Raw genomic sequence first — 13137 nt, forward strand, 5'->3', positions numbered from 1 at the left:
AAAATTATTTTTCTCTTTTAAGCTCTACCGGTTAATTAACAAAACTGTAAATTCTCCGGCATAACGCACTGTTCATAACCTAGTCATGATTACAGTCAAAATCCTCGGAATCACTCACTGAATCTAATTATGGCATTTAAATCCTTAAATTAAATCTCTAATTAAGATTTACCATTTAGGGTCATTATACCAAGATTCATTCTTTTCTGATGTGACAGATCAGTCTAAGCTGCAGTCACAGAGCATACTAAGAAAAACCCGAAAAAGAAATAGCAACGGGAATCCCTCAAGGAGGGTGATATCTCTCTATAACTATATTGAAATTGTGGAAAATAGAACTAAGTTAAACGAATTAAGATTCCTCTTGTTAGGCTCTAGATACCATGTTAAATATCATAGATACAAGAGAAATGATAGTAATCCTTGTTGTATTAAACTACACAATATTGGTGCTATTATATAGCAAACCAATTGAAGAATACAAAGAGACACACTCAATGTGGGACTTCTACACTATTAACACTAATACTCTTAACAAATACCAATAGAGAAGTTATTTCAAACTTGTGCTCCAAGCAATCATATTATTTATAATGACATGGAAAAGATTTTCAGATTTACAGAGCCTCATAAGAGAAAAAAAAAACATTGCAAATCATAAAATAAGGGAATCCTATATGATGAAAAAGGCATCCCCAACAAAAAATTGTTGAAACCTCAATTCCGGTTCAAGCATAAACATTCTCTCATTCTCTTTGTAAGTATTGTGAAGATATTTTTATTTGACATCAGTGATGGCTCCCTTTTCACTTTAGGTGATGGTTCTATTTCCATCCGAATTGATTGCTCAATTTTCACAATTGACTGGCCATATATTAGATATACAGCTGTCTTCTTAACAATCACTCCATGCCTAAAAGCTACAAAAATCTCCACATTGTCACCTGCTCCTAGATTTGATTTTACACCCTGCCAATCTTCATCATTAAAGGACATTGCTGTGTCTCGCTTGTATACATGGATAGTGCACTTTGTGTAATTAATGATCAAGACGCTAATAAGACATTCAACACCCTTGTTTTCAGTGGTTGATGAATATATAACACATAAAATCATTCCCTTTATGGGACGATCACTATCCTCAGGCACTTGAAAAAACACTGAATGTCCTTCAGCTGTATAGGCTAACCAATTTGGACAATTATCACCCGGAAGGAAGTAATCACTAGAACCATTGTTTGTCAATCCCTGTATCATGAACCAAAAGCTTAGTTATATATGTATTTATATTATTCAAATGGACTTTTTGTGACATTATGGTGTCATTCCGAATTCCTGAAGGTAAATGTTTAAGATAATAACAATGTACTGCGTAAAGAAAGATAAAGACAAGGAAACTAGAAAAAATTCAGTTAATAGTTTTCTAACGCAGCCATTTGCTTTATCATATAGATACTTGAAAATGAAAAATTATTCCTTGTTCTCTTAATAAATAATAAAGATCAGTAAAGGTAAGAAGATAGAGATGGAACCTGTGATATGCTCTTGCCAAGGGTATCCATGACCATATGGCAACTTCCCATTCCAATTAAAAGCGATCTCAATGAAAGATTTGAAATTTGGGATGCATATGATGTTGTTTCCATTTCAGGAAAATTTACATCACATAGGTCATCTAGAATTCTTCGCAATCCTTGAGTTAATTGAAACTCCGAGATGCAATTCACACAAACACATCGAAGTTTTGAAAGGTTCTTAAGCATTGGTGATAGAGAGCCCAAATTATTAATATGTAGATTCATGGAAACTAGAGACGATGACATGCCCCTAAATGGTGGAATGCTGGATAGGGGATTCATTGTTGGTGACATCCAAGACCATATGAGAGAAGGAAACACATCACGTGTTAATCCTTCATATCCACATAGAGAAATATATCCAACGCTTTTGGATCTTATTATTGAAAAGGGCACCTGTTTTACAGCAGTATTGTTTGCAATCAGAGTTGTCAAGGATTCCATCTGCACTATATCTTCTTCTAACTTGTCAATCTTTGAACAACCAGAAAGTATGAGAGTTTTCACAGATTTCAACTCATAGATCCTCCTTGGGAGATTACTAAGGCTTTTACAATCCTTCAAATTTATCAGAAGAAGTTTACTTAGATCTCCAATGGATTGGTGTACCTCGGACAAGCTTGTACAATCTTTGAGAATGAGTTTTTCAAGATTCGGTAGTTTTGAAAAATCAGGGGTGTTTGTCAAGTACCTGGAATGACTAAGATTGAGGAATTTTAACCCCTCCAACAACTGCAAGAGAAATGTTTTCAAAGGAAAAATTAGACAAGCAAATGGTAGAAACTGGAAACAATTACAATTGTCATGAAAACAAATTTCATGTAATGTATACCTGGGGCTCCTTCCATACTTGGTAAAGATTACTGTGTTTTAAGTTGATAGCAACTGCTTTTCCCAAATAAAAGTTGTCAGGTATGTATTTTAAAGGAAATCTTTGCCAACAGACCCATCTAAGGAGTTTGGAAAGATACTCATAATCTCCATCAAGTTTTACACAATCAAGTTGCAGAAGTCTCAGTCTCTTCATTTTCTCAAATGCTTTGGTATGGAAGCAAACTCTACTAGTTCCTTGCAACTTAAAAGCCAATCCCTGAATAGCCTGTGTTCCCTGTGAGAAAATAATTAAAAATAAAGGGAAAACTTTGTTGATTTCTCACTAGAAAGCAAATAAGCAATACATAAATGCATTCCCACAATTTTTAGCCGAAAGATTGGAAGAAGAAAACGATTCTGAAAAAAGTTTCAAAATTACTATGCAGAGAAAGATCTTACAGTATGCTGTGTCAATACATCAAGTACATCCTCATGAACCCACAATCGACTGCGTTCCTCCGGTTCTTCAGGTGAAGTTTGACGAACAATTTCTCTTCCCATGTCACGTAGCAAATCATGCATTCCAAGCTTGTTATTCTTTTCAACTTTTATGAGGCTCCTTTCTATCAACACTGTTATTCCAATATCAGCATGAAGTCCACAACCATTTAGTATCTCTGTAACGTATGATCTGTCTTTACCAATAAAGAAACAACATATATCAAGAAATATATCCTTTTCCATCTGGTCCCCTAAACCATCAAAGCTTATTCTTAATTTCTCTTGAACTTGATCATTGGGAATTATTTCCAGTTTTGATAATACACTTTCCCATTCTTGTTTTGTCCTCTCATATAAGTAAGATCCAAGGACTTCAAGAGCTAGTGGTAGTCCTCCACAGTAAGCAACCACATTTTGTGAGAGTTCAGTGAAGTATTTTACTGGACTTGCTTGTCCAAAAGCATGCCAACTAAAGAGCTCAAGTGACTCATTTTTGTCCATTTCCTTCATTCTACAAACACAGTCAACTTTAAGTTCTGTAAGTAGGCGCATATCTCTAGTTGTAATGATTATCACACTTCCTTTACCAATCCACTTACGATGTCCACAAAGGGCTTTTAATTGCTCAAACTTGGTCACATCATCAAATACAAAGAGTGCCCTTCTTCCACAAAGTCTCTTTTCGATCATTGTTGTCCCCATCGCAATGCTGTGTATTTCAACTTTTGCTTTCAGGACATCAGAAAGAAGTTGTTGCTGTAAATCAATGTGCCCTCTGCTATCTCTTTCACAAACTTCTCTGATATTTTCAATGAAACTTTTATGCACAAATTTGCGATGAGTTTTATTGTAGATGGCTTTGGCTGTGGTGGTTTTGCCCGATCCACCCATACCCCAGATCCCTACCATACAAACTTTGCTTGATTGATTTTCAATTAACCCAATCACTTCTTGCAAACGAGATTCTAATCCAACGGGAAAATCGGTAATAGACAATAATCCGTTGTCTAATTTTGACAAAACGTCGTGAACAATTTTCTTCACTAGTTCAGCTTCACTCCTTCAATAATAATTATAAAACAGACAAAATGAGCATGAATTACGAAAGGTGATAAGACTGGAAGATCTATTATCATATAAGTCAACGGTTTGATAGATTCATACAGGTGAGTTAAGTCTCTCGCATTGTTACCAAAAAAAAAAGTCTCTCACATACAAGCTCTCTAAACCTTATTCTCTTAATTGAGCAGTGATCCAAACTCTCTAAATATTAGGAGCATTCGCGGTCTGGATTGGATCATTTTTTGAAACAAAAATCATCTGATCAAATTCATTCGGTTTGATCATATAATCATCTATTCGGTTTTGATTTTTTTCAAATCCGATCCGATCCAATTCAATTTTTTTCGATTTGGATTGGATCGGTTTTCGTTTTTTGAAAATCCTAAAATTTATTTCATGATTATTGTGCAAATAACATCTTTTGTTTATACTGGCTTTGTAAAAAAAAAAATGAAATACAAAAGCATTAGTAAACTATAATATAATTTTTTAATTTTGGCAATGAGATACGAAGCTCTACAAAGATAAAATTTTGTTAATGAGATATGATTAGATTTTTTCTTGGGTTTAGTTGATGGGTTAATGGGTCTTTTTTTAGTAATTTTTAGGCTATGATTAGGGAAATACCCAAGTAGGTAGAAGGAATTAATATATTGGATCGGTTTGGATTGGATCGGTTTTCATCAACCCATCCAAAAACCGATCCAATCCAATTAAAATTTTCGGTTTTTAATCGGTTTTCGGTTTATTCGATTATCGATTTTTCGGTTCGGTCACCGCGGTTTGAATCGGTTTGGATCGGTTGATGAACACCCCTACTAAACATGAGTAGTATTAGATGTGTTGTATTAAGTAGTGATCTGTCACCTCTTCCGCCATTTCTTCCATATATTATATGGGGATGTATGCGTGTACAAATTTATTTTATAAATTATATTATGTACTCTTAGAAGTATACAGTGTAAATCAGTGTATTACATAGTGTAACCTAATGTACTTCTGATAATATAGTTTATAAAAGTTTGTAAACAAAATTTTTATAAATATAAACCTTCTCATATTATATATCCTAAATTAACTAGGATCATACCATCTATATTCACATACATGTACAAAAGAACCAAAAAAATTGAACTGAACTGAATTTAAAAAAATATAATTTTTAAAAATCAATTCTTGAACATAATTGCTATCTAAAAACCAGCTCTTGAACATAATTATTTTTGAAAAACTAGTTCATAAACTGAACTGATTTATGAACTGAACTAGTTTTCAAAACTAATTTAAGAACAAAACTTGTTTAAAAATCCAAGAACCAAATTGGTTTTTTTTTTCTCTTATTTTTTATTTATCTTTTTTTCTCTTTATTTTTCTTCCGTATTTATTTTGTTCCTTCTTTTATCTTTATTTGTTATTGAAGACAGTGGGTGATATTATATCACTAAGAGATTTGAACCCATGTATAAAGCAGAAGAGGTAGATGATCAGAATTATCACTGTGCAATTATAAATAAAATAAGAACAGACTTACTTGTCAGATATATGAAACAGAATGATAATGATATGCAGTATCAGAGGAGTAAAAATCTGAACCCACAGAACGTGTCTCCTTAAGACAATTTGCCCCCTCACTGATGTCAAAGGTTGATGGACACTTGTCTCCCAGGATAGAACGAATTTCGTCTGAAGAATGGTGGCACTACCAATCAACAGCCCAAACGAACACAACTGAATGCCAGAGGAAACTACACCGGAGTATGAAAAGGAACATGCAAAACCGGAAGGAGAAAAATTCCGGCAGAGTTTCAGTGCAGAAAAAATTGGATCCATTTTTTGAAGGTGTCAGTGTCTATTTATAGACAACGTAAAGTCACATTTCAAAAGGCACCTATTCGACGACGAAACAACACATCTGTTGGACACGAAAAGACACATTCGTTCAACATGAAAAGACACCCATTCAAGGATGAAACAATATGTCTGTTAGGATGAAACAACATGTCCGTTAGGATCAAACAACACATCCTTTAGGATGAAAAGATACACCTGTTTGTCGACGAAAAGACACACATTTTTAATACCAATCTTCTTATTCATAACCAATAGATTGTCTACACAATTTATATATATAAATTCCAACATTATTTTTATTATTTTATTTCTTTAGTTTTTTGTTTTTCATTTTCTTTTTTTTTCTTTTTTCCTTAGGTATTTTTCTCTCTTATTATTACTTTATTTTTTTTCTTTTTAACTTTTTTTTTTCAAATTCGTGGTATTATTTATATTTTCAATTTTTATATATTTCTTTTCAGTATTTTCATACTTTTCATTTGGATCCAGAACTAATTCAAAAATTAATTTTAGGGATGTGCAAAAGAACCACAAAAAATATTATACTTAAAAAAACTAATGTTTAAAAACTATTGCTTGAGTTGAACTGGTTTAAAAAAATTAGTTTTTGAACTGAACCATTTTTTTCTTTTCATTTTTTTTCACTCTCTAGTTCTCTTTTTTTATTTATTGTCTTCTTCTTTTTTATTTCTTTATTTTTTTATTTTTTTCCTTTTTTATCTTATGTACCTTTATTTCTTATTCTTTATTTCTTATTTCTTTTTTTCGATTTTCACTATTATATATATATATATATATATTTGAAAAACATTTTCTCATGTTGCATGATAATTCAATTCTCATGTTGTGACCCTTCGATTTGCATGCAAAACTTTTCTTTTCTTTTTCATTTTTTAATAAATGTGGGGTCCACCACTAGTTGAGTCACAACATGAGAATTCAATTCTTATGCAACATGAGAAAATCAACCCCATATATATATATATATTTTTTTTTTTTCCTTTAATTTTTTTGTAATTTTTATTTGAATTCAGAATTAATTTTAAAAATCAATTCAGTTTGCAATTTTGTTTTTCCAATTCAATTCAGTTTGGCCAAGAAAACCGAACCAAACTAAACCATGACACCATGTGTAACTATAAAGTATTAATTTACCTGCAATTCTTCATGTCCCAACCAGACAAATTTGCAATTCGGGTGAGTGCCCTCCTCCATCCCCGCACCACTTTATCCAACGTTGTACCTGACAACTTTTTTTGTTTTGCAAGTTTTTCCAGTACTTCTCCAAATTCACCCGTCTGTTTACGTACAACCGATGGGTCAACACCGTAAAATATGGGCACAACCACCTGGCGACGTCTTTGGTAACGCTCCATTATTTGTTCGAGCTCCATAAGACACCAACTAGATTCCGAATATCTTTCGGAGAAAACAACCAAAGCTATCTGAGACTTTTTTATTGCTCGAAATAGTTCAGATTCCAGCTTTTTCCCCTTGGGAAGCTCGTCATCGATGTAAGTGTTGATTCCAGCATTTGAAAGTGAAGCGTAGAGATGAGAAACGATGTTGTCACGAGTGTCTTCCCCTCTGAAGTTCAGGAACACGTCGTAGACCCATCGATGATTCGAGGATGAAGAAGAAGACATTGTCTCGATCAAAAGAATTTACAAGTCACACGGTTACTAGACAAAGCAAAAGTGTAAAATACAGAGTGATGAGATGAAACTTCTATTAAAAGTAAAAACATTTTGAAAAATACTAGAAATTATATAAAAATTAAAAGATGTAATCAATTTAAATAAAGTTTAAAAAATATTTAAAATTAAAATATATACATAGTTAATTTAAAAGAATTTAAATTTATAAAAAGATAAACATAGTTAATTTAAAATAATTTAAATTTACAAAAACGAAGTGTGTTATTCTTTCATAAAAAAGAGAGTAAAGATATTAAATTACTCTCAAGTAAGGGTACAAATTAGTTGACTTATTCCAGTTTGACACAAGTGTCCTGTCAACCTCATTTATTTTACTAAACAAAAAAAATTCAAACTTGACTTTAGGTTTCATGACATAAATGAGTTGACTTGATTTTAAAAATGTCCACTAAATATTAAATTAATAAACGTAAAGATATCTCAACAGGATATACGGTATAGCAAAGAAAAATACTTTTAAACGAAATGAGGATCAATGTTTAAAAACTCGTACGGGCATCAACTTCAGCCGAATCGGTGGCCGGGACATGGTCAAGGGTAACAGGTTCAGCTGGAGAGTTATAGGGTTATTTCGTTAATCCGATTTTATATTAAAAAAATATAAATATATATCTTGTCTGAAAAATTCAAAAAAATTCAAACCATCAATCTTAAAGATTCAAAATATACTCAATATAATTCAACCAATTACATCTGCAATCAATATTATACAAGCTAATCAATATCAAACTATCAAAGTCGTATAAAACACATATTCCAATGAAGTTAATGAAAAGTTAGATCATCAAACTCAGGCTCTCCTTGTCTTTCTCACATACCTACAACAGTACGTGAAAAGAGATTCCTTACCAAAGAGAGAACGACAGAGGAGAGGCGGAGGCGCGACAAATCAACTGTGGGGAAAGAAGAACCAACACAGCGAAGAAGAGGAAAAGAGAAGAACGAATAGGATAGAAGGAACCACCACCACAGTTGTAACATCCCGAGCGCTGACGAGGGCGGGGAGTGATCGCCGGTGCAAAAGAGCATAGACAAGGAGCGGCTCCTGATAGGCTTCCAGCGGGAGGTTACATGCATGAATGAATCGAATCGACACCCGAAAGAGAGGGATTCCAAAGACTGTGCAGGTATGAGAATGCACAGTTTGGGGATAACTTATAAGAATTAATTGGTACTACCTATACTAACAAGATGCATCTACTTTTCGGTAGCCCGGAACGGAAGAACTCTATAGTTAAGCGTGCTTGACTTGGAGCAATTTTGGGATGAGTGACCTCCTAGGAGATTTTACAATGAAGTGTGCGAGTGAGGAAAAAGCGCACTGAAAAGTCTTGTGTTAGTATGTGGGGATAGTCATTGATTCTTGAAGCGGCCGGGCGTTATAAGTGGTATCCGAGCAGAGCCTCTCTTCCAGTACGGTGTGGTTCGAGGACGACCCAGGTGAAAGCTGGTGGGCATGTAACATCCCGAGCAATGATGAGGGCGGGGAGTGATCGCTAGTGCAAAAGGGCATGGGCATGGATAAGGAGCGACTCTTGACAGGCTTCCAGCGGGGGTTACATGCATGAATGAATCGAATCGACACCCGAAAAAGAGGGATTCCAATGACTGTGCAGGTATGAGACTGCACAGTTTGGGGATAACTTATAAGAATTAATTAGTACTACCTATACAAACAAGATGCATCTACTTTTCGGTAGCCCAGAACGGAAGAACTCTATAGTTAAGCGTGCTTGACTTGGAGCAATTTTGGGATGAGTGACCTCCTAGGAGATTTTACAATGAACTGTGCGAGTGAGGAAAAAGCGCACTAAAAAGTCTTGTGTTAGTAAGTGGGGATAGTCATTGATTCTTGAAGCGGCCGGGCGCTACAAGTGGTATCCGAGCAGGGCCTTTCTTCCAGTACGGTGTGGTTCGAGGACGAACCAGGCGAAAGCTGGTGGGCATGTAACATCCCGAGCGCTGATGAGGGCGGGGAGTGATCGCTGGTGCAAAAGTGCATGGACAAGGAGCGACTCTTGACAGGCTTCCAGCGGGGGGTACATGCATGAATAAATCGAATCGACACCCGAAAGAGAGGGATTTCAATGACTGTGCAGGTATGAGACTGCACAGTTTGGGGATAACTTATAAGAATTAATTAGTACTACCTATACAAACAAGATGCATCTACTTTTCGGTAGCCCAGAACGAAAGAACTCCATAGTTAAGCGTGCTTGACTTGGAGCTATTCTGGGATGAGTGACCTCTGCGTTACAACGGCGGAGGATAGCACCAAATTAGGGAAACTGAGTCTAGGTTTGGGAGAGAAGATCAGAAAAGAAGAAAAACGATTCAGATTCCAGATCTAGTTTTAGATCTAGATAACAACGAGTTTTTGTTTTTACAAATCAAACAACGTCTTTTCGTCTGTAAATACATTTGGAAAAAATATGCAGTGAACCCCTATAACCCAAGAGTCATGGGTTCAATCGAGGGGTTCCGGGAGTTAGAGGGGTCAATGTGCATGTAGGGTCTAATTGCTGACCCCAACCCTTAGAGAGAAGGGGTCAGTAACCCGGCAGGGTCAACCTCGAAACGAGGCGGGGTTTTGAAATACTACTAAGAACATGAACTCATGGATGGTGTAACGCATGCCCACATTTGGGTAATTACCAAATTTTACCCAATGGACTAAGATATTTTTCTAGTCATGTTTCTAATTTTACTTTTACCTTTTGGGTAATTTTGTCTATTCATATTTTTATCCCTTAACATTTATTTTAACTCCCTTTTCACCAAAGGAGACTTTATTTCTTTTTCTTCTACTTTTATTATAATTATTCTTCAATATTGTGATTAAAATCATTAATTCATAAAAAAATCCACAACTACATGTGAGAGTTATTATGCTCATCCCATCTTTCAAGTAGGATCATACAAGTAGGATGATAGCTTCCTTTCATCTTAGGATCATACCTGGAAACAAACTCAGGATATGGCCAGAGAATCTCATCCTCACTCTTTCAAGTAGCCTCCTCAGGCGTTCTGCCTTCCCATTGAATCTTTCTTATAGGGATTGTCTTATTTCTTAGCTTCCTTTCATCTTTGTCCAAAATTTTCCACGGCCCCACAGGAGTCTTAAGATTATCCTGTATCTGAACCTCGTCAGGCTGTACAACATGAGATTCATCCCGAATGTATCTCCGAAGCTGAGACACGTGGAATACATCATGAATGCCGGATAATTGTGGAGGCAAGGCAAGCTGATAAGCAACCGGTCCCACCCTTTCTATTACCTGATAGAGATCGATAAACCTGGGACTTAGCTTTCTTACTCCATGAGCACGCCCCACACCTGTCACAGGTGACAACCTCACAAAGGCATGCTCACCCTCTGCAAACTCCAGAGGTCGATGCTTGTGACCATAATAGCTCTTCTGGCGACTCTGTGCCTGTTTCATCAACAGTAAAGCTTGCAACTCATCCTCAAGTGTCAACTTCATTGTGCTCAGTTGATTCATTATACTTTGATACTCATTCAAATGTTCACTGATAGTTATATGACCCTTGTACTTCAAGTTTACAAGCTTTCTCATCAAGAATGCTTTGTTCCCAACCGTTTTCCTCTAATATAGAGTTGCCAACTTTTTTCAAAGTTCTTTCTCTGATGTCTTATCCGCAACATGATGAAAAACATCGATATCCAACCACTGTCTAATTGTGTCAATTGTTTTTCTGTTCAATTTATTCCATTCTGCATCTGACATCCCCGATGGTCTCTTAGTATTACCCTCAATGGGTTCATACAAGTCTTTGCAGAATAAATAATCCTCCATCATAGGCTTCCAAATCAACCAATTTGATTCATTGAGTTTAAGCATGGAGCTTGAGCTACCTTCCATTTCAATTTACACTTCAAACAACCACAATATAAACCAAAGCTCTTGATACAACTTTGTTGGGGGCCAAACACAATAACCAAATGTAAACTGATGTAAACTAGTAACTTAGAAAAACAACAGCAACATCAAAAACCAATATCATCATTAAAAATAAATAATTGGCACACAAAGGGAAAAACCAAATCTATGCTCTAGAGAGTTCCAAACCACAAAATGACTGGTAAATATGAGCTACTACACACCACGAACACTCCTAAAATTTGAGCTCATTCCGATGAAGTCTTACTGAGTAAGATCATATTCCCTTTCTTTTTCTCCTCTCCACCGTTTCTTCTCTCGGTCACTGTTTCTTCTCTCTCTCTTTTTTTGTTATTGTTCTCTCTCTCGCGCTCTCTTTCTTTCTTTTGTTTCTTTTCTTTTCAAAATTCAAAAGGCCAATGGGCCCACCACTAAGGGTCACGGACCCAACATTTAGGGTGTGTTTAGTTTGAGGATTATGATGAGATAGATAGGCAAATTAGAAGTGGGTTTGTTAGCTGTCCATGTTTGGTTCAAGGGCTTCCATATTTGCCTATGCTAATCATATAGCCAGCAACTCAATTTTGCATGTCTTTTGGATGGAAATAGCAGACCAAATTTTCCTACTTGAGATGTGGTATTGTGCTTTATCTATCTAAATGATCACATTGTCTAATAACCATATTACGAGCGTACCCTCTGCCACACGCACAAGAAATTGATGATAGCTGTAATCTATATTGTACAGATCCCTGTGCCACCAATCCTTGGCTGAAACTCTGTTAATAAAATCAAAAGGGGAAATAAATTACTTAATTGTCAATCCAATATTGCTCTTGTAATACACAGCAGCAAATTTTTTTTATGCTCTCTATACAGTTTTCGAAGCCATCTGGTTTGGATGCATAAGCAGCAGCATATAAAGTCCTGGATGATATGCAGCAGCATCTTGGCCCATGCCCCTTGCTTCTTGACCAGCAGCTTTAAATGCCCAATGAGGCACTCGGATCATATCAACCAGAATCTAACAAAATGAAAATAGCAACTCTTATCATCTAATATTTGTCAAGTATAGAAAATCAAACAGAAATGAATATACATTTAGATTGCTAACAACGTGATTACCCCAACATACTTCAATCAACCCCATACATGCAAATCTTTGAAATGAAGAGGCAGCATTAGATTAATCATATTGCCTCCAGAAAGAACCCAGCAGTACGAGCTCGATAACATTACTTTCTTTGTAACTTTCTGAGAATCCCACTGTAACACCCCGTGTATACCCGGTTTGTTAACATTACATCGTATTAAATTTTTCATAATTAAAAATGCGAAATATCTTTTTCTTTTCAATTATGACGTCATTATACTTAGCCAAGTTGATTACTTAATCATTTTCATAAAATATCGCCTGTAGGTAAATTGCAACTAGACATCTAACTAAAATACCTCAAAATGTAATATAAGTGAGTATCTAAGTCACGGATCTACAACACGTAGACCGGACAAACTAACAGTTTATACAACTCCAACTAAAAGCACTAACATCAAGTGGCATGGACAAACCCCATGCTTACACAATTAAGGCATCAAGCCCAACATAGTCTCAGCAACAGCATCATAATAAAATAAAGCTAAAAGCATAGCATCAGCAGATATATTCAGCATCCAACCATGTCAGCAAATAAACAGTAATATCATCAACTAAGC

At 35.4% G+C, this 13137-nt stretch overlaps 1 protein-coding gene across 1 annotated transcript; it reads right to left on the bottom strand.

Annotated features, from left to right (window-relative positions):
- Window positions 1-717: 717 nt before the first annotated feature.
- Window positions 718-11025, bottom strand: LOC133306217 (disease resistance protein RUN1-like). Its single transcript, XM_061506510.1, has 6 exons — window positions 10636-11025; window positions 6960-7453; window positions 2850-3951; window positions 2410-2685; window positions 1533-2309; window positions 718-1248 (listed from the first exon to the last, which is right to left on the bottom strand). Exons 1-6 carry the CDS (start codon window positions 11023-11025, stop codon window positions 718-720), a joined length of 3570 nt encoding a protein of 1189 aa, XP_061362494.1.
- Window positions 11026-13137: the final 2112 nt, after the last annotated feature.

The sequence above is a fragment of the Gastrolobium bilobum genome, unplaced genomic scaffold (assembly GCF_033153095.1).
Source record: "Gastrolobium bilobum isolate Gb01-03AN ecotype WA unplaced genomic scaffold, APGP_CSIRO_Gbil_v1 utg72185, whole genome shotgun sequence".
Taxonomy (NCBI): Eukaryota; Viridiplantae; Streptophyta; class Magnoliopsida; order Fabales; family Fabaceae; genus Gastrolobium; species Gastrolobium bilobum.